Raw genomic sequence first — 21,738 nt, forward strand, 5'->3', positions numbered from 1 at the left:
GTTTATAAAAATATCTATAAACATAAGAGATTACATAAAGATTTCCAACAATGTTATCTGTTTTCATTCTCAATCTAAAAGCTCTGAGTCATGTTTGGATCGTGCTTTCTTGCTGGTCTGGTTCGACTTTGGAATGTCCGTTTGCACAGTCATGTTAAGCTCCCAGCCTTCCCCCTCCCTCTGGTTTTCCAAAAGCAGAATTCCCGATGTCATGCTAACGCCAGTAGTCCCTCCCTCAGCAGATTCTCAAAACTGCTGCATCATGTTATCTCTCAGGGCCTCCCACTGAACTCATGTCTCGCTGTGACTCTGATCCCGTTTTTAATGTGGTGGGAGGAGACTGAAGCCACCAGGGTATAAAAGGACAAAGAAGGCAAACAAACTGCACAAGACTTCCAGAGTAAGAGAACAAGTCCAAAGGAGATCATCATCTTTAACTGGTGAGTAAAACATATATCAGATTTTAAGACTGTAAATCTGGCAAATTCTAAAAACAAGATAAGATGTTTCAAAGTGAATTTTGGATTTTAGGATAACAATGGAAACAGAGAGGAAGACTCAAACAGCAACAGAGCAGAATGCTGACAGGTTTGCTGAGATTTTCTTTTAAATCCAATTCATCTCCTTTAAAGTATTCATTTATAGAACAAAGCTTTTAATGGCTTTTACTTTCTGATAGAGTTCCTGAATGTTTTCTACCAATTGCCTGTTTCTTTTATTTTTCCCATGAGATAATTGGGTCCGTTACATTCAAATTGAAACTAGCAGCTCTTAAGGGGATTCCTCCTCTTTTTCAGGGATCTGTCTGAACAGATCAAGAAAGTGACAAAGGAGAGTCACGTCAGAGCAGAAAGCACCGAGCTCATGCTCAGCTTCCAGCGGGGAAAAGTCACACTTCCACAATATAAGGTGATCAAATATCCCAGCACTGATTTTTGCACTAATCTAGCTCTTAATCTGACACCAGATGTTGCTCTTTCTCCTGCAGCTCCTCCTGTGCTCCCTGTATGAGATTTACAAAGCTCTGGAGGAAGAGATGGACAGGAACTCCAGCCATGCTGGTGTTGCACCCATTTACTTCCCATCTGAACTGGCCAGACTGGAGTTCATTGAGAAAGACCTGGAGTTTTTCTACGGCACCAACTGGAGGGAGAAGATTGTTGTTCCTGCTGCTACAGAGAGATACTGTCACAGGCTCAGACAGGTAAACCTCATTACATAAAACATAAATGGGTTTTTCATTAGAGTGCAACTACTCATTTTTGGATGTTCCTCAGATTGGCAAAGAGAACCCAGAGTTTCTGGTGGCCCATGCTTACACCCGTTACCTCGGCGATCTGTCCGGAGGCCAGGTTCTTGGTCGGATCGCCCAGAAATCCATGGGGCTGAAAACCAGCGAGGGTCTGTCTTTCTTCACCTTCCCTGGAGTCTCCAGCCCCAACCTGTTCAAGCAGCTCTACCGCAGCCGGATGAACAGTGTGGAGCTGACGGAGGAGCAGCGGAACGGCGTGCTGGAGGAGGCGGTCCGGGCCTTCGAGTTCAACATCCAGGTAAGAACAAAGACATTGAAATCACTCGGTGTTCATTTTTGACCCAAGTAGAGCTGACTTTTTTTTTTTTTTTTTTTAATCGTTTGATTTGCAGGTCTTTGATGACATCCAGAAGATGCTGGACGTCACAGAAAACAAGCTGCAGAACAGTTTAACAGACTACAAGTCAGGACAGGCGAACACACTCCACGTCCCGCTCATCAGGATGGTGCTGGGACTTTTTGTGGCTCTGGCTACAGTCAGCATGGGGCTCTACGCTCTATAAATGGAGACACATTTTATCCAAAGTGTTATTTCACATTTCTGTAAAGGGATCAAGTCTGTTAAGACCAAAAGTAAATGTTACTGTGACACTGCAGCACTTTGTGTTCAAATGATATACTGTAAAATCATTTTTTTTTAAATAAAAAAAGATGTAAAAGTTTTCTCAAAGTTTTTTTTGTGTTATTTTACCATTTTCTAGTTATTGCTGTGCCCTTAAAGTGTTTAGCAAAGACTAATAAGAGGTTGGACGATCCAGGCGACTGAAAACCCTCAACATCAGTGAGATTTAAATTATGCTTTCTGCTCCAATTCTTTTATTAAAATCATCTCAAGTGTGGGAAATGTTACATTTTCTATTTACAAATACATATCAGAAATACTTTGATCAGTAAGGTGGTATTCATCTTTATTGAAGTTTCTTCAGTTTCTCAACATGCATAAATAAAAACAGCCAGATAAAATGTCCCGACTTCATTACAGATTTTCTCTTAATGGCATTTTTATACTACATGGCAAAGTGTGGCTCAACTCAGGCGGAAGGAACTTGGTTTTCTCCTGAATACTTTACTGCTTTCATCAGAACATTTGAAAAAAAAAAGGAAAAAGTTTGGAGTCACGAGCTTTGATTTTTGCCAAGACATGTTTTTTTTAAGTAGGTCAGGTCACATGATAATTATTATCCAATCAGAAGACCGTAGTGTCTTAAGATAGCTGTGGAATCAACTGATTTTGGTCTTAGAAAGCCGGATCACAATATAAAAATGCTGGCTCGCATGATGATAAAAACTGAACCGCACCATACCATGCAACAGAGAAACTTTCCAAGATCTGAAAACGGCTGGTGTCTGTCTCCCCCTAGAGGACAGCTAAAGAAAGACATTAGCAATTTCAGAAATGATTGTACTTCACATGAATTAGCCAACGTAGACCTTAAAAAAAGGCACAAGAAGTGCACAGTAAAATTAATATCAGCTTCTTATCATCACTCACACTTGAAATCTAGGTAAAATCCTGCTTTACAATACATTCCTCTCTAATAGTAGCATATATTTCACAATTTAGAACGTGTGCTTTACATTTAAGCATTATCGGTTTGTATTACCGCTCCAAGATTTTTGGAAATGCATGATTACTAATAAAAGACATCCTCAACCCACTTCAGGCTCAAAGCAACAACAGCATAAACGACTGAAAAGAGAAACCATTCCGAGTTCTACAGTGTTTCAGATTTGGGTTCTATCAAGGTGCTTTAAGGAGATTGCACAGCATTTTGTGTAAATGTTGATGACAGATGAACACAGAGGACACTTAAGAGCTGGGTTTTACAATGTCACATTAAAAGTAAACCCAGGGATTTGTTATCTTGTAAGGCAAAAACTTGGATTAACTTCTTAAAAAGCAGCTTTTAGAATAAAAAAAAAAGGATCTATACAACAAACTGTTTTAAAATGAAAGCTTCAAGAAAGTTGTAAAATGACGGCATTTTGCATCACAGCGCTGTAAACGTGAAATGTTGTGGGATTTCACAGTATCATTTCGTTCAAGACGATCGGCGTCGTCACCCTCTGTTTGGTGGATTGCATTTCAGAGACATTCACGTCCATTCTGACTTCACTTCATGCTTTCATAGGAAGCTCAGACATTTTTCTCATTAAGCAAAGTCCACCATTTACTTTAAAAATCAGAACTGCCAGTTAAGCAGAGGTGAAGCAAAATTCTTCTAATATATATTATCCTATTTTATTCATCTAAATTCATTTGGCACATTATCAACAACTTTCCCACCTCCAAAGAAATAAAAGGGGCATATCAAACCTAAGCATTGCACTTCTGCAAAACCACTTCTATAAATACCTGCTTCATCCCACATCACCGTGGCTACCTGTCGAGCAGAAACAGGACAGTCGTGCCTACGAAGGAGCACTTGTTTCTAGGCGGGAGCAGCCGGCGGGAGGCCGCTCAGTTGGTTTCGTAGGTGGACAGCAGGGCTGCGTCTACAGGCTCCATGCAGGAGGGGCAGGTGAAGGAGCGCATCAGCCACGGGTCGATGCAGCCCACGTGGTAGATGTGAAGGCAGGGCAAGAACCGAATGGGGTCTCCATACTCAAAATCCATCATGCAGATCACACACCTGAACAAGGGAGATTTGAGGACACAGTCAATCAATTATTTGTGTAGAGCTGGACACAAGTAGGGCTGTCAACGAATGTGAATATAACCGGCGACTCTAACAGGTGGTTTTTTTTACATTTTAAGCTTTGAGCCTTTACCACCTGAAGTGTTTCTGTCAAAACCTCCAATAGTCTTTGACATACCATAGCTCCTTATACCATCAACGTATTACTTGATGGTAAGCAACACCTTAGAGTGGCTTTTCACCAATATGCAACACATTACCAATATTAGAAAAAAATGTATATCGGCCCAAAGCCGCGTTTCTCCACAACAGAGGTGATTCACGCTGATCGTGTAAAGAGTTGAAACAAACTGTGGTTAAACATAAACACTGCTCTGGAGCTAAAGCTCCAATGTTAAAGTCTTAACAGTTTTACAAATCTCAACACTTGTTAATATCCTTAAAGTGCTTTGACACATTTTAAGCTAATCCTGAACACTAGAAAAAGTTTTGATAAAAGTGACTTTCCGCTTCCGGCTAATGATTTTCAGCCACCATCTTTTCTGCCACCAGGTCTTTCTTGACTGATTCTGTCTTGGAGAAAAGCAGCTTCGAACAGATATGCTGCAGAACTTTGAGGATGGAAAAACTGTGAAAATTTTCAGGATTTGTTGTTAAATGACCCAAAACAACACTGATGTTTAGGTTTGACCAAAAAATATATACATATTTTTTGCTGATTATTTTGTATGAAAAATGTAGAAAGTGATTTAGAGCAAGAATTAGGAACCCTGCATCTTATGAGGCAATTATCCCTTTTTTGTGCTAGCAAACGTCACCTGGGACATTAAACAATTCATCTTTTTTAAGATTAAATTGAAATTCGTGAAGTATACGTGTAAAATTTCAATGTCTGTGAATGCACTATATGCCAAGCATTAGAAGTACCATACATGACACGAACCGAGTACCAGCGCTATCACCTTTGGTAAAAAAATAAATAAATTGCACATCACCTTATGTAACAATAATTCTTGAAAAATAATAAATTGGTGACTAATTGACTACTTAAATAATCGCTAGTGACAGCCCTAGACATGCAAAACCCCCATTCAACGTACTCTTTCACTTTCTTTTCAGAGGAGTCAGAGCCGGGGTTGAAGATGCCCTTGGGAAGGTGGTGAATTAGTCCAATGCGCTGGGCAATTCGGATCTGCTCCTCCTCCGTCAGCTGGCTGACTGGACGACTCGCCCCAGGGGTTGGATGGAACACGGGCACAGGATGGTTGCGCTCCTGGAAAAGATTTAAAACTAATTGCATTATTTGTACTCTGAGAACCAGTTTAACAAAATTGAAAATAAAATACAAAAAATTAGTGATAAATTACATAATACTGTTCTGCCCTCGTTCTGCTTCAGTGACAGCAGCTGCATGGACTTTATAGAGATGCCATAAACCCGATAACCATGTCAGCCTTATAATAGTCATCAGGCCAGGAGTCAGATAAGACTGTCGGTGCTGGTCAGGTTAAAGCCTGTGCAGCTGTTGAGGAAATACTGGCATTACCTTTGCACGATATCCCAACTGAGATATCTGTCAAGTTATGAGACTTCAATAAGTCTAAAAGTTTCCTTTCAGTGTAACTGAGGACAAGCATCCCTCACAGTCGATGCTAGATACTGAAATCACTGATTATTTTGTTATATTATAACAAGTTAAATGAAGAGATGTGGCCCATGAAACCTGTGGTTCAAACAGATTAGGGTAAGTAGGTGAAGACTTTGGACCTCAATGGCACCAGATCTGGAGAGGTCGCTCTTTTTCCTTAGATCTTTGTGTGTTTATTGCACAGAATAGCAGCAATGCTCAAAATAAAATATAAAAAACATCTGATTCTTATGATTAAAAACTGATTTTTGAAGGAAGAAAATCAATTTTCCCTTGCACACATTTTCTTTTGAGATCCCAATTTTCCACACCCAGAGTTTATACTTCAGTCCTCTTTGGTTTTCCTGGTAGAAAGTCATGTGTTTGGCCAACATAACGATGCTATAAAAATCCTTCACCGCACAATCAGCAGCATGAACAAAACACACTAAGTTTTTGTGCATGTCTTGAGGTGACTAAGGGTTTGTTGATACTTGGAACTGCCTGGAAAAAAGCTTTTATATAAGGGATTTCCAACTGGGAATGAATTAAACCGTCCATCCTATTTGATCTCACTAAATGTTGAGGACTATATTAAATAAAAATTCTACATAAATGAAAGAGTTTGCATGAGCTAAAAGGATCAAACTAAATAAAACAAATAGTAAATCTTCAAAAAGTCACCTTTTTGCAAAGATAAGAAAGTAATGTGGCAGATTTCCAAACTTTAACTCAAAAGCTGACCTGTAAAACAATACTAATATTGATACTATTTAAATTAATTGATTAATAGCAGTTAGATGGCTTTAAAACTTACAAAACATACACAGCTAGATGACGTTAATGGTCTAAATATAACGTAATAGGATACTGCGTTTACATTTTCTGTTTGATCATCTTAATAAAAGCCTCTAAAGTTACATATATTATGTTAACACGTTGCATAACATGTACTAATTTGCTCTGGTGGCTTAAAAACAAGTGAACACATGCAGAAATGTTACTGCAACCAGCAGAATAGTAAGGTAACTAAATATAACCATTTATCCAGCTCACCTGTTGTGCTGCCGTCGGCTCTCCGGGCAGACTGCCCCCCTCGGACTCGTTCAGAGGCGAGAGGTCATCCGCACCTTGTGAAAATAGACAGTTTCCCATTGACCTGACACAAACATGAGAGAGGACGCTTTTTTATAAGGGCTTGACTGAGCCAACTTTGGACACAACGAGCGCGAGCGGTTTCTGGCTTCTCGCTAGCTTAGCTCGCTGTCTGTCAGACGGCGGTTCGCTCGAATTTAGCTTCACGGAAGAGCAACTTCTGTGGACGAAAATGCAGGAAAAGAAACCTCACCGCGGCGGACGACACACGGGTTCTAAACTCTGTCTTACAAGGTCATATTTGAGTGTCCAGCTGTGTGTTGTGTTTACACTAAATAAGCACCGGAAGTATCGCTATCAGGAAGATTTCTAAAACTGCACTTCCGCTTTAGGTAAGAACTCACATATCCTTTCAAAATAAAAAGCATATGCTCCTTTTTTATGGATTTTAAATTAAATTCCCAGAAATTATCGACTTAAATCTACATTCATCTATATAAACATACAACTCTGTTTAAAAAAAATACATTATATTTTAGAGTCTAATTACATTGGTCACTTATTCGGGTATGTCTGCTAATATAATTGAAATAACAGGCAATTTAATTTGATATAGTTGATTGAAAACTTCAATAAAAATTACATTAATTAGAATATAAATAAAAATTGACAGCTAAATTAGAAAAACCAGGCAATCTTCTTGACACTGTAATTACTTATAATCAAAAATCTTTTTTCTTTTTTTTGCCATAAAGGTTACAATTCATATCCAGTATGCATACAATACACACATCATAGATAAATTAAGATTTACTAGTTCTGCTGTCAGAGATTTATTGACAAACTGTCTTAAAAATACCATCCTAGGTTGTTTTTTGTTCTGTTTGCCAAGGTTATTTTCCAAAATATTAAATGTTTTTATAGATATAGGTTTCTAGAAAAGCGCTCGCATGGAACCTGGTATTAGTAGAAAAAATAATAGCCAATGCACACGAGATATGGGTTTTTGGTTAATTCCTAATATTAATGTTGGAGAATTTTTAATTTGAGTCTTATTTACATACATCCCATAATCAAAAGAAATGTAAATTTTGAATATTAATATTTTAATTAGTCACCCAAGTTAGTAAAAACCCTCTGTGACTTCAGGGGACTGCAAAGGTGATATATTGGTATTTTTATTTTATTTTATTTTATTTAAATGCAATTTAATTTAATTTAATTTAATTTAATTTAATTTTTTTTAATTTATGTATTTATTTGTTTGTTTAACACAAGGTGACAAAACATAGTCCACACATAATGATATTTAATAAACTAATCGTTTTTTCATTTATTTTTACCTATATTTAAAATCATAAAATGATTACACCACCGACCCAAACAGTCAAAATCACAGAAAAATAAAACAATGATGTATTTCGATATTCAATTATTCCGGCAGAGGGCAGTATTGCACACGGTGCAACCAGAGTGAAATTTGAAACTGAAGAAGAAGCAGCGCTTGGGCTTGAGGGTTTGTTTAACTTAAGCAGGGCACTCCTCAAGTTATACTTATCGTTAAATGGTAAGTTTTAGAGTCGCTGCATTATCTAACAAAAACATATTCATGTAGACTCAATCGTTTATTTTTTTAATAGTTTTATATGTGTAAAACCACATTTTTGATCTTGTATCTAAGTTATTTATTATAACGAATAGTTGCACGTTTCGCTACTTTCAAATATTGTTGTTGAGTATATATTAGTAGTTCATAGATATTCGGAATTTGGAGTTTCCGTAATTTATGACATAAAACGTGTTCGTGTTGTCACAACAAACTTAAGTGAAGTGGGTTCACTCCCGACAACATTATGCGGGCTGTAAGTTATGAGTCATAATATTAGTAAGGAGTGAGCGCTCTTCGCAAATACCTTTAAGTGCTAGCTAAGTTTAGCTAACGGAGAACACAGATCTCAGAGCGAATCTCACTCAGACTTCATGCAATTTATTTTTTGATCTGTAAAATGGACACATTAAACAGTCAGCCTCACTTAAAAAGGGAGGAAAAAACTCTTTGATTATGGACCATTTACCACCTACCACCAGTTGTTAAAGCTTCCTAGCTAGCTCAGCATACCTAGCTTAAAGTATGTATCTCTACCTCTTAGAATAGTTTTCCTGCGTCTTCTGAAGAGGCTCTGATCATTTGCAATGTGCAGCTACACAATCAGGACATTTATGTCCCCTTATTTACTTGTTACCATGATGGAGGGATGCTCTTTCTGAGGTGGGTCAGGTTGTGGATCAAATTAATAACACCCAGATCTGTTCCTATTAAATTGTACAATACACAGTCATTCTTTACTTTTTTTCGTATTCATTAAAGTTGCAAAAAATGAGCACACGAAGCATAATAGGGGTAGGATTATACCAGTTTGCTACTTCCATTAAGCAAATAATTAAGCTATTTGATGAATTTCGCATTTAATGGATAGTGTGTATAAGTGCAAACTTGTCTAATTATGGTTAAGAGTTGTATTGGCTTCATTTACATGTGGAAGTATATGGATTATTTTACTTATAGTTCACAAATAATCAACCAAATTTTGATATATATATGTATTTTTTGCTTGTCTATTTTAGTATTAATATTTTTTGATTGCTTGAAATAATCCAAAAGTCAAGCCTTTAATCAAAAATAAACTTACCATGGAGGTTCGTGATCTATAAAGTTTAGTTCTCTCCTATTGGACATAAATAACTTCTAAGCAAATATATTCTTATTACAATTCTTTAATGAAAATAATGTTAAAATATATATATTTTCTTTTACACTTAGGAAACTAGTATGATCCCCCCAGCTCCACCTCCACCCCCGTCGGTAAAAACCAAGGCCCGTCAAAGTCGTGATCCACCAAGACCTCAACCTGCTGCAATTCCATTTACCTCTGATCCTCCCAAACCTCCTGTCCAGGAAACGGGTCACGGACCGGATCAGAACCACCAGGTCAGTCTCTTTCAGACTCACACAAATGCAGCAGAAGTTCTGGAGTGCTGCTCACTCATGTGATGGAGATGTTTTTGAACACGCAGCCTGAAGAACCTTCCTCCTCGCCTCTCATTGAGGAAAATGGACTCCAGTCTCCACCGCCAGACAGTCAAGGTGACAATCCTCCCGGTGGGGAAACGATACTCCCGCCTGTGCAGGAAACCAGCCCCGCAGCAGAGGCCCTGAACAGCCAGCAGGTATGTTATCTCTAGTTTTACTGGAACGTTTAGGTTTTAGAGAAAAAATGTTCACTCTGTTTCGCAGAATGAGACGGCGGTCGAAGAGGATCAAACATAAGAGCGTGAAGTCATCCGTGAATTATAACTGTTAGAACAGGTATCTTGATGATTATGAATGATTAATAAGATCTCAGTGATGGTAAAACATGGAAGCTGGAGACATGTTCAGGTAAAACTATTTAGTTCTGATTGTTGTTCCTGTGCTGAGGATATCATTTTGTAACTTCAATTTTTTCCTTTGTTTTTTCATTTCCACAAAACAAGAGATCTTGAAAATGTTCTAATACGAGGGAAAAGAAAGGGAACAAAGAACAAAACATGTTTTTCTGCCCCTTTTACATTTTTTTTGATAAACAAATGCATATTAGAGTAACAATATGCATATATATACAAATATATGCAACTTAAAAATAATGATAAAAAAGGTACTGTATCTAAACATACATTTCTACAGGATAGCATATAAGTATGTTGGTGTTTTTTTTATCAAACTGTTTTGTTAAAGCTTGTACAACCACAACATGTCATAAGATTTCTATACATTTGGGAATATGAGTTTCTTATTTTCTGTCGTTATTTTTGTTCAAACTTCTTGTGGTAGGATAAATACTGTAATTTAGCTCGTTTTTATGGGAGCACTTATTTTCTTTCATATTTTGTGCAATCATGAATTTTTAAACTTACAAAAAAATTAAGGTACTACAACCCAAGCACTTCCAGATTTTTTTCTGCAAGTTTAGAAAAGCCGCGGGGGATAAACGTGTTTATTTTTGCTCTTTTATTGTAATTTTTTATTTATTTCGGTTGACACTGTAATAATTCCTATGTTAAATTTTGCACATTTTTGCAACTACAGTTGATATGTCGTCCAATGTGAAATAAAGAGCATAAATATTTCCAACTATTGCCGTTCTTGGTCAGTATTTAAGAACAAAAAAAAAGACGAGACCCGGCGAGGAGGTACAGTCAAGAACATCCTTTTTATTCAATCAGGTGCTGCTCTTCTCAAACTGTTTTTCTTCTTATGGAAAAGAAACTGTAATTAACACATGCATTTCACGTGGAGCCCTGGGGGTGTTCTCACAATGAAGTGGTGCTGCACTGAGAGCACGGACAGAGGCGTAGAAGACCAAGGAGTCAAGGAGGGGGGGCCTGGGTTGCTGTCTTTTTTTTTTTTCCCAATAACCATACACATTTAAGAAAAACAAAATAAACAACAAAGACACAGGACTGTCCAGCATGAGGAGGTCAGAGGAGGAAAGTGGCAGAACTTCCCCTGAATCCTCTTCAGTCTGAGAGGTCAGAGGTCACGTGTGCCTTTTTTTTAGCTATGTAGTTGGTGTGTTGTTTTAATACTGCTGAGGGTTCTACTTTGTGGAACCCACCTGGAACAATACTTCACTTGAAAAAATCGGTTTCAATTGATGTGGGATTTCATCCGAGTGATGCAGCTTCCTCTTTGGGCCTCATGCGGGACGCGCCCGGTTTATAAGGTGCTTGCAGCTTTTCATTTTTACAGTCCAAGGCGTCCCGAAAGGGGAGCCTCAACGACAGCATACCCTGATTGCAAATTTTTATTCCAAATTTAAAAAAAAAGGGAAACATAAAGGGGGGGGGGGGATAAAACAAAGCCAAAATATAAATAGCTAAAAACAAAAGAGAATTAATCTAGTCTGAGCAGCCCTTTCCTAACGTCCCGAAGCAGCTCACCCAGCCCTCCAGACCCTGTTGATCCTCCATGTAAACCTTGTGCACCCAAACCCTTTGAACCCCTGTTGGCCCTTCCTAATCCACCCAAGGACACCCCCAAAAGCCCGTCCGTGTAATTTGTTCACTTACATTAGCTGCTGAATGGAGAAGCTGAAGTAGATGGATATGGTAATACAATGTGAAGCATACAGACAAGAATAACATGTGAGCTAACTGCATTCTGCTCAGACAAAAAAGGTTTTTTTTTGTTTTGTTTTTTTTTTTTTGTTTCCCGAAATATCTTTTTTTCTTTCTTATTTTTTTCCCACCCTCCCAACAGCAGAGAAGGGCGCGCGAGAGACGGAGAGTGACGGACACACAGTTACAGACTACTCCAGTGTCTACCAGAAAACAGACAGTGGAGACAAAGGAAAAGAAAAAAGAGCCAAAGCTGAACAAGAACAACTTTTTTTAAGCTTTTTTTTTTTTTTTGTCATTTATCCATAAAAAGTAAAGAACTAATTCACACCAGTTTCTTTTTGAGCTTTACAAAGGTGCATATCTATATATATAATATAAACATATAGATACACAGCTTTGAAAAATGAATTTAGGATAGAGGGGAGGGGATTCATTTTGAACGCCGGAGGAAGAAGTTGTCCAGAAGCGCTGAACTGGCAATGACCTCTTGCCCCCCCCTCCATGCGGGAGGGGGGCACTGGGGAACAACCTGCCACCTCAAACCATTTTTGAAAACAAAGGGGCGACCTGGATTACAAAAATGGAGTCTGTGAACAAAAGGCACTTTCAAGGGGACAACCTTTAACTGCTGGGAAACTATACACTACAGCACGAGCACTAGAAGAATCATTTACAGAGGAGGGGGTGGAACAGGGGGGGAGAGGCTCAGCTTTTACTTTTAAAAAAAAAAAAAAAAGGTCTATTTCTGCCTGATTATGAGCTACGATTGCCCCCTCGATGTGTACAGAAGGTCTCGCGCTTCTCCAACGTGAGGAGCAGGTGAGGACGATAAGACACGAGGTTTCAGGGGAGGAATCGTCTGCAAGGGGCAACCCTATCGAGTCGACTTTTGCTGGTGAGTGTCCCGGCAGTTCTCAGGAAGGAGATCGAATGCAGATCGGAACAAACTGCCACCTCTCCCCGAACTTGATACAAAGAGAAGAATACAAATAGAGAGATAGAGGAATAATGCTGTTTTCCTAAATGGTTTGTTTTCACTCGTCGGTCTGAATGGATTTTTTTTATCGCGTTAAAGCACCAGTTTTCATCTGATGATTCTTTTTTGTGTCGGTTTTCTTTTCCTTCAGCCCTCCCGCATATTTATTAACAAATGATTACACATAAAACAGTAAAAAAAAAAAAAAAAAGAGAAGAAGGAAGTGAAAACAAATACCCCCAAACTTACAAAGACTAGGATTTCTCATGGCTCTCGAGTTTAGAGTCCTGGAGCGTGCGGACTTTAAAACAATTACCGTACATTTTTTTTCTCTTTTCTCTAAGCTTTCTTAAAAATCTCTAACAGACAAACACAATGATCTACCCAATGCATTGCACGTGGCTCAATCGACACATATTTTCAATAATAATACTTTCCATCAAAAAAAAAACAAAAAAAAAAACACTTCTTCAAATCTACTGTCGATTTTTGACATGTCATAATGCTGTGTTGCAGATGGTGTCTTTTGATTGGTGGTATTACTGAAGCGGCTTGTGGGGGGGTCGGGGTGTGAGAGTTCAGAAAATAACTAGACTGCCAGCAAGCGTGTGTAGCAAAAGTTTAAAAGGAGCATATATCATAAATATATAGGATCTCTCTGTCTTTACAAAAAAAAAAAAAATAGTTGCAGTCCTCTATAAAGATCCAGCCAATGGTTTCCACATGCACCAACATCCCCCCCAAAGTTTTAGCTTAAACGTGGGAGGGGGAATAGAGGCACTTCCTTATACTGTTATAGTTTAGATATATGCTTTTAGTACATAGAACTAATGTTTCTAGAGAGGCTAAGAGTAAATCCTTAGCTCTGCTAACTATCCCTGCAAAACAGAACCAACAGCCAGGCAGTCCAGTTATTTTGTGAGGTAAATATCTTGTCATGATAACAACAATTTTAATGTGAACATTTACATAGAAAAATTAAAATGACAAAAACCTTAACAAAGGCGATGTGGAGAACCAAATGTAAAGGCTTCCCTTTCTAATTTTGTTGTGGGTGGCGTCGGTGTGCATTGTATGCATGCGTTTGGGTTTGCATGTGATGAGCTCCCATACGGTGCTGCCCGTGGAAGAGAGATTTGCAAAAACTGCTGAGGAAAAACTGAGGGATAAAAAAAAAAATGCAATTTAAAACAAACCAGGAAAGACAAACCAAAAACTTGGGGTAAAAAAAAAAAGAAAAAAAAAAAGCCAGAGTATGCCTGAAGTTAAAGCTGATGATATGAAGCGAATAATATGTGTCAGTAAACAAAGGGGTTGTTGCTCTGGAGAAGGTCTGCAAACATGCGTCTGTGTGCGTAGTGCTGCGCATTTCAGGGGACAGCTTCAGCCCTGCAGTGGCAGCCGGCCACTTCTTCGATCGCTCATGTGATCATCGATGTGCAACACTTTTCATCCCTTATTAAAAAAATTAATAGTGCATAGGTGAGGGGACGAAGGAGCACGTGTAAAGTTAGTGTTATGTCTTTCTGTCTGGTGTTCACTCGCCTCATGGCTGTCACCTCTCCCACTGCAGGACACCCGCATCATTTGACAGGTAAACAATTAATCATAATAATAATTAAAAAAAAGGAAAAAAAAAACAAAAAACAGCCGCTTTAGTGCAGATACGTGTCACGCCATCAGATGGCGTGACTGTGATTGGCCAATTGGAAAAGGAGAAAGGCTCAGGACTGAGGGAATCAAGCAGCAGAGCGTGGCAACACATAGGTCTCCACCCTGAGGGGAGGGGCCTGAACGGCGATGAGTGCTATGTGTGATGGAGAAATGCACTGATATGAAGTTTGGGCGACATCACATGCCACTCCACCATGAACTATGTTTTTTTGTGGATCTCTCAGCCAATGCATGGAGTTTCATTGTGGAGATAACAAGAAATATATATATAGATATATATATTTTAAAAGAAGAAAAAAAATGTTGAATTGGTCGTTTGTCAGTTTTCTATGTTGTGTTTCCGTTCTGGCATTTCAGAGTTTGTTCCTCATCTTCCTCTTCCTCTCCTGTGTATTCTTCCGAGTCTGTCCGCTCAATCTGGTTCAAGCCTCCTGGGTGAAAGGGGACAAGCATTCCTGCGTGAAACGTGCTGAAGTGGGAGTCCTCATGGGGGCGCTGTGGGAGTTCTCGGGTTCTGTAGTAGTACTTTCAATAGTGTTTGGCGAGAAAGACCTTTTCAGCAGTTTGTTCTTTACCAACGGTGAATGTGTTTGTTTTTCAGCTTTCCAATTTCTTATGACACAACGTGAGCTGTGGATTCAGAGGCCTTGTCAGAGGAACCAGGACTGTGGAGAGAGCAGAAGAGGGTTTCTGTTTAGTGTTTCCCACCTCTCAGATGATTCAGTCCAGCTTTCAGTGGCTGCATACAGTGAAAAAAACAGAATTACGACAGAAAAACCTCCTGAAATTCATCAAATTAAACTGAGCATACACACAATTCAGATTTAGATATGAGTTAAGGTTAGAAGATTTATGAAAATCCAAAGATTTAACTGTGGAACATTACTCAATTTCATTTCTTATAAACTATCCTTATAGTTAGTTCATAGTTATTTTGTTTTAGCAACAAAAACATTTCAAAGATTAAAGTCAAAACATACAAAAATATTAATAAAAAAATAAAGTCAAGCATAAATTAAGGGAATATCACTAAAGGGGTCTGCAACCTGAGGCTCCGGAGCCACATGTGGCTCTTTTAGCCCTCTGCTTTGGCTCTCTGGCAAAAAATAAAAATAAATAAAATAAAGTAAGGGCTAATAAATTAACATAATTTTAATTATAATTAGTTGGATTTTAAAAAAAACATCGATTCGATGAAATATCGGGATGCTTTATTTGGTGATTTAAAATACTGTCAATGCGATATTTAATTATTTAATTAATTATTTATAAGCAAACATGTATTTAAATCTTACTTTTGTTTTTTTATTTAAATATTTCCTAAATTATCCAAAGAAGAACACCATTAATTTTCTTGGGTAAAAACAACTTGTTTATGAGATACTTTTACTATTTTACCATTATGAAAAATGTAATAATACTCAGATAATTCTTAAGTCATTGCTTAAAAAAATAGTGAAATATTGTCTCGGGATATATTGGGATTTTGTATCATGACACATGTATCACGATACGTATCGCATCGCCAGACTCTTGCCGATACACACCCCTATTCATTAGTCACTTGTATGAATTCATGGCTGATGGGTTTCTACAACAGTAAAATAAATTCTGTAACGTTTTATGCACCATGACTGACATTACACTAAATCAAGATTTAGGGATTTTTAATACTGAGGAAAACTCTCGTAAAATGATTAAACTTTTGTAAGATTTGGAAAAAATAGAAGGCAGATATAAATCAATGTTTAGTTGCTGACCAGAGGGATGTTTTTGAATAAATTCATGTTTTATAATTGTTTCTATTGGATTTTAACACAACAATTCCTGTTCAAATAAAAAGGAAAAAGATGACGACACTCAAAGGTAGAATCTGTCATATAGAACTAAGTTATAACAAGAGAAAAGGCCCTTTTTGGATTAAATTACATATACTGTAGCAGGATGATCCTTTGTTGCACAGTGTGTCTAATTTTAAAATTAATTTATATGGAGCCTTTGTCAAAAGTAAATACAATTTACATTTTATTCTTTTTTTCAATATTTTTTTTATGACAAAAAACATATTTTGTTTATGTGTGGCAAAAGGAAAAGAACAGCATATACAAAGCAGTGTAGTAGAATTTTTTTAAGAGGGTTTTGGTCAGAGAGAAGTTGACCCAAATGTTTTTTTTTTTTTTGGTGTTGAAGGTTGCAGACCCCTGACCTAAACAATTCAACAAAGACTTGGCTGCAGACATTAACGGCCAGAACTGGAAAAAGACTTTATTTTAACTTGAGACCCCAACCAATGCATTCTCATATATTCTTATCATATATGAACATATGGTTCGGTTCCCCTCTGCATCCCTTTTTGATGTTTTGGGTGTCCTCAACTCGTCGTTCTGGGATGTGCTTGCTGTTCCCACTACATCAGGGGCCCCCAACCCCAGGGCCATAAACTGGTACCGGGCCACAGACAGTGGGAAAAATGTATACGCTGATCAGGGGTCCCCAACCCTCGGGATGCGGACCAGTACCCTAACCCGGTACCGGTTTTGGGTTCATTATTGTGTCCCAAGGGTTGGGACCAGTGATTTAATAGGAAAAGCCTGCAGGTTAAAAAACAACAAGAGGAGACACCCAAAGTGTCAAAAAGTGATGCAGAGGGGATTCGGAACTATATGTCCATATATGACTAGTTGAGCCCTCATTTAAAGCTTTAATTACGTTTTTTTTTTACAACTCTGAAAACTTTTTGTTTAGGTTAAGTTGTATAATTTCCACTTCTGGTCGATGGTTCCATCTTGCCTGCAGCCAGGTCCCTCTCAACCAATTATTTTAAAATAATATTTGACTGTTTTCATTTTCTTAACAAAGATAAAACTTTTTTTTGGAGACAGAAACATTCAAAGCAGGATTTGTGGTGATCCTGTTCTACTTTGTTTTCTGCTACCAGTTTACACGGGAAGTGATCAAAGTTTCTCAGTTAGATAAGAGTCAAATGGAGGCTTTGCCACAGGCTGGGCTGTTTCTGGCTGCCTTTGACATTCCATTCCCTCGCCTGACGGAGAGCAGCGATTCACCAGAGGCGCATTCAGGCAAGAAAGTTTCACGTCCTAAACTTCCGGCTCTCCTCCTCCTCTTCCACCTTTGACTCGATTTTTGGAGTTTGCAGATTACTCTTCCTCATGCTGACTCCAACTTCCTTTCCCGCACTTATCCTTTCCTTCATCTCTTCCTCCAGCTCTCCTAATGTAATCCTTGGCAGCGGAAAGTGACCCCCTTCACCCCCCAAGTCCAAGTTCAACTGTGTATGACATCATGTCTGGTTGCCAGCAGCAACCAGACAGCCTGGACGTGACTGTGGAGGGCAGCAAACTCTAACTAACTGCCTCTTTCTTTTTTTCTGTTTTCTAAGCAACCCCCTCCCCTTTTTTTAGCCTTTCATGCTTGCATTGCAGAGGCCTCACCACCAGAGAGCTCCTCAGACCAGCTTTTCTCTGCGTGCCGCTCCGACACCAGAGAGAAGACACTGTCCTTCTGTCTTGGCTAGTTGGCCAGCAGCAGTGAGGCAGGCTGGCAGGGCCCTCGTCTGAACCTCGCCATATGCCAGAGAACAGCAGGACAGGCGGAGGCCTCTGCTCGTCACTCTGGCTAAGGTTGTTGCTGACCTACTAGGCTCATCTAACCCACAGCTGTTGGTACTGATGCCCAGGTTCTCAGTGTGCTTCATAGAAACCTGGCAGACTAGTTTAGGTGCAGATTTTGTAATAATTTCAGAACCCAGCAGCAGGAAAGGACAAGCAGTCTCTGAGCAGATGTAAGCCATTGTAGAAGCACTACTTTAGTTTTTTTCTTCTTAAGCGTTATTATAATTAATTTTCTTTTTTGGCAGGGGAACGAGGGGCACAAGTTTTGGCTCAGAGTTGAAGTGCATGTGCATATGCATTAAAGCACATTTGGACGCTGTTTGGATCCCCCCCCCCCTTCAGTGCCAGAGCTGCATCTGTGGAAGAGTGGTGCAGGTGGGGAGCTCAGGAAGCAGCAGGAGGAGAGAGGGAGAGCGGGCAGCTGATGCAGTGGGTGGGTGAAAGGAGGGGCGGCAGTTTGGAAAAGGGTGGTAGTGGTGGTGGTGGGGGGGGGTTCAGCTGAGCAGAGCCGTGCCGAGCAGGAATGCAGATTGTTTCCATGTGTGGGGAGGGCAGAAGGGGCTGAGCTGGCTGCAGGCAGGTGTGGTTAGCCCCTAATGAGAAAAGTTGTGTTGGTGATGGAGGGGAGCCCAAGGCGATGCAGCGCAGTGGCCAAAGCTGAAACCACAATGTACTGCACTGCTGGCCTCACACGCTGCACTAACACACACTGTGGGGCAGTGCAGAGATAAATCAACACGGCTGGAGCTGAAGCTAACTGGCAACGCTTCCATGCACTGTAGGGAATCTAGTGTGGTGGAGGCACTGTAAACCAATACTGAAACTAAAGGCCTTGACACTGTACACGAGCAACGCTCTTCTGCAGTCTAGCTGTGACAGGTTGCAAACAACTGAATGTGGTGTGGAAAAACAAATAAAATCTACTTTTGGAAGTTTATTTAAAGTCCCACTCCAATCATCTTTTGATCTGCTTTAAATTATGCAGTTTTTAGCCAAAATAAAAAAAAATAATTGTCGTTTTCTAGGACGTAGTTTCAGCAAAAGGGCAGTAGTTCATTAAAAATTCACCACGTAATTATTGGCATGGAGTAAGCCTTCCCTTACTCCCCATTATCCCTTTGCTTACATGCTCTCTGCTAGCTTAAAGCACCTCAGAACATCAACCCAACATAACCAGAGCAACAAAAACGGGGAGCAATTACAGAGCTATCCAGCCGTACAGTTTGAAGCCAGATGCCAGCTCAGACCAGGAAAACGAAGGATCTATTTGTCTGCAAAGTGGATCCATTGATAGTAGCACCAACATCACTGCTAGAAGCCATTTCAAACTGATTTTTCTTGATTCACAATAATTTGAATAAAGAAATACTCAGAAATTGAATTTTTCTTTGTACGTCCTCTATCAAGAGAAAAATGCTACAAGAGCATGTTTAATGCACACCAAAATAACACATTTTAATTAGAGTGGGTCTTTAAACTTATCTACAATCTTCCTCTGCTGAAGAGAAAGGTTTAATCCAGAAAAAAGTCAACATCTTATAGTTGATGTTAGTATCATTGACTGTATATGAGAACTGGACCGAGTGAGTGTGAGGTCATCCATAGAAAATGGCTCTAATGAACTGAAGTCAATTCAGTTGACATTTTTTCATTAGTACAGATATCGCCATGTTGGAGCCAGATGTTTTCAGTGATTGGTCCAAATGGATTTAAGTCATCATTTCTATGGCAACCACTCAGGAGTAAGTTTGTTGGAACGTTTAAACCAGGGGTGTCCAAATTTAGGCCTTGAGGGCCGGCCTCCTGCTAGTTTTCCAGAAATCCTGCCTGATCTGCTGCTGATTACCTGGATTGTGAGTGTTTAGCCAATAAGGAGCTTCAATGCCAGTTTGATGGCAAAATATCTGGACCACCAGCCCTCAAGGCCCTGGGTTTGGACACTCCTCGTTTAAAAGTTCAACATTGAATCACATATTTTTATTGTGTCATCATAACTCGCAATGAAGAAAAATGCTAGAAAAAAAAGATTAGCAAGAACATGAATGGGTATTCTGACAAATAATGATGGAGTAATTGCTGTTTATTTCTCAATAAAAGGGATTTTAGCTTCTTGGAACCAGAGGGCACTTCCTATTTAGAATGCGAGGAGGGAGGAGTCACTCAGTCCATCTCTCATATAAAGTTAGTGCTGTAAAGCCAAAATGGTTGAAGATGAATCAATTTCTGTTTTTAATTAAATTCTGAGATTTCCTTCTGTGTCACATACAGCAAAACCCAGGAGAGAAGGCATTAAGGAATAGCAAAGTGGAGAGCTGGGGCTTGGTGAGAAAAAAGGAAGAAAGAGACACAAAACAGAGGAGGAGGAAGAGGAAGGAAGGAAGGATATGGATATGTGGATGTAAAAATAAATGAGCGCTGTTTGACAGGGTACCTGAGTCTGCTGGGGGATATTCAGAAAGTTGTCCCGTGTTCCGATGCCGACAAACCGGGTGGGAGCTGTGGAGCCTGGCGTGGAGTATGCTATAAACAGAGAGATACAAGTGTGTACATGCTTTTACACACAGACATACACACTCAGCCTAAAGCAGAGTTTGATGCCCTCCACATGGTTCTCTTTATGTCATAAAATCATGGTGAAAATACTAAGGTTTTGTCTTCAATTCCCTTTTGGTCACATGGATGAGTTATTTCAATTTCGTCAAATAAACCGTTTTTTCATTAATTAGGAGGGGGAATTTTTTTTTTTTTTCACGCTGTTTGTCACAGACGCTCCTCAGCAGCCCCCGGCCTTTAAAATAAGCCACCAGGATTACCAAAAATCAGTGAGGCTTCACTGTGGACTTAACACCTAAGGACCTGGTGACCAAGGGAGGAACTCTATTCATATCTAATGCTAGCCAACGTTCCATTTAGGGTGACTCGCTTAAGGGGAGCCTCTTTCCTGGACGGCGGCACCACTCAGAGATGCCACAGGATCAAATTTAGGGCAGTTGAGATCACTGGACTCCGTCATGATGGCTGAAGCTTTTTGCTGCACATGAATCGAGTGAATGGGGATGTAAAAGGGGGGTGACAGTGACAGGGCTGGAAACTGAAGCATGAGTGAGTGTGTCGTACGCTGCCTGTGTTCCACGACTGTCGTTAAGAGATATTGTCAGAATCAGGGAGAAAATTATTAGGGAAGAAAATAAAAATAAATACAGTAAAAACAGTCACCGAGATGGAAAAAACAAAACAAAAAAAACAAGGTGGAGAGTCCCATATTTATTTATATGGATGTTGATATAAATAAATAGGAGCAACATGTTAATTCAGGAGAGGATGAAGGAGGAGAGAAGAGAGAGGAGGAGGAGAGAAAGATTTAAGAAGAGAAGGAGCCACACTTGCACCGTCCAGTGCCCACTCTGAGCTGTGCTTCTTCCATGACCCGACTCTTGTACCGCACCATCAACCAAAGCTTTCCCGCTCTCTGATCACACTCCTTTCTCCCACTCCCCTGGTACAGCACTGATTCACACAGGCCAGAATGGATTTTTTTCTTTTTTTTTTATCAGAACACATATAGGCTGTTCATGTTACTCTGTGGTTTTCATGTTTGTTTTGTTGCTCTCAATCTTAAATTG

At 39.4% G+C, this 21,738-nt stretch overlaps 4 protein-coding genes across 4 annotated transcripts in view; 2 read left to right on the top strand and 2 right to left on the bottom strand.

Annotated features, from left to right (window-relative positions):
- The first annotated feature begins 321 nt into the window (after positions 1-321).
- Positions 322-1,974, top strand: LOC112157371 (heme oxygenase). Its single transcript, XM_024290071.2, has 6 exons — positions 322-440; positions 532-588; positions 798-909; positions 989-1,204; positions 1,278-1,550; positions 1,645-1,974. Exons 2-6 carry the CDS (start codon positions 539-541, stop codon positions 1,813-1,815), a joined length of 822 nt encoding a protein of 273 aa, XP_024145839.1. The 5' UTR covers positions 322-440; positions 532-538; the 3' UTR covers positions 1,816-1,974.
- Positions 1,975-2,198: 224 nt separating this feature from the next.
- Positions 2,199-7,064, bottom strand: rnf11a (ring finger protein 11a). Its single transcript, XM_024290072.2, has 3 exons — positions 6,635-7,064; positions 5,052-5,224; positions 2,199-3,945 (listed from the first exon to the last, which is right to left on the bottom strand). The coding sequence occupies exons 1-3, from the start codon at positions 6,731-6,733 to the stop codon at positions 3,774-3,776; spliced, it is 444 nt and encodes a 147-aa protein (XP_024145840.1). The 5' UTR covers positions 6,734-7,064; the 3' UTR covers positions 2,199-3,773.
- An 818-nt stretch (positions 7,065-7,882) lies between these two features.
- On the top strand, positions 7,883-10,845 carry LOC112157373 (pistil-specific extensin-like protein). Its single transcript, XM_024290073.2, has 4 exons — positions 7,883-8,240; positions 9,495-9,662; positions 9,749-9,901; positions 9,969-10,845. Exons 1-4 carry the CDS (start codon positions 8,238-8,240, stop codon positions 9,999-10,001), a joined length of 357 nt encoding a protein of 118 aa, XP_024145841.1. The 5' UTR covers positions 7,883-8,237; the 3' UTR covers positions 10,002-10,845.
- Positions 10,846-10,904: 59 nt separating this feature from the next.
- The window catches only part of LOC112157370 (nuclear factor 1 X-type), a 114,971-nt gene continuing 104,137 nt past the window's right edge, over positions 10,905-21,738 (bottom strand). Inside the window, exons 13-14 of the mRNA XM_024290070.2 lie at positions 20,547-20,635; positions 10,905-15,148 (exon numbers count right to left, since the gene is read on the bottom strand). Of these exons, the coding sequence (XP_024145838.1) occupies positions 15,134-15,148; positions 20,547-20,635 (104 nt within the window). The 3' untranslated portion in view covers positions 10,905-15,133. The remainder of the gene's footprint in view (positions 15,149-20,546; positions 20,636-21,738) is intronic.

The sequence above is a fragment of the Oryzias melastigma genome, linkage group LG1 (genome assembly GCF_002922805.2).
Source record: "Oryzias melastigma strain HK-1 linkage group LG1, ASM292280v2, whole genome shotgun sequence".
Taxonomy (NCBI): Eukaryota; Metazoa; Chordata; class Actinopteri; order Beloniformes; family Adrianichthyidae; genus Oryzias; species Oryzias melastigma.

Coding starts and splice junctions, on each gene's coding strand:
- LOC112157371 (XM_024290071.2), top strand. CDS start 539: ATGGAAACAGAGAGGAAGACTCAAACAGCAACAGAGCAGAATGCTGAC. Junction 589..797: donor ACAGAGCAGAATGCTGACAG/GTTTGCTGAGAT, acceptor CCTCTTTTTCAG/GGATCTGTCTGAACAGATCA. Junction 1,205..1,277: donor ACTGTCACAGGCTCAGACAG/GTAAACCTCATT, acceptor GATGTTCCTCAG/ATTGGCAAAGAGAACCCAGA.
- rnf11a (XM_024290072.2), bottom strand. CDS start 6,733: ATGGGAAACTGTCTATTTTCACAAGGTGCGGATGACCTCTCGCCTCTG. Junction 5,225..6,634: donor AGCCGACGGCAGCACAACAG/GTGAGCTGGATA, acceptor AATCTTTTCCAG/GAGCGCAACCATCCTGTGCC. Junction 3,946..5,051: donor TCTGAAAAGAAAGTGAAAGA/GTACGTTGAATG, acceptor TCCCTTGTTCAG/GTGTGTGATCTGCATGATGG.
- LOC112157373 (XM_024290073.2), top strand. Junction 9,663..9,748: donor GACCGGATCAGAACCACCAG/GTCAGTCTCTTT, acceptor TTGAACACGCAG/CCTGAAGAACCTTCCTCCTC. Junction 9,902..9,968: donor AGGCCCTGAACAGCCAGCAG/GTATGTTATCTC, acceptor TCTGTTTCGCAG/AATGAGACGGCGGTCGAAGA.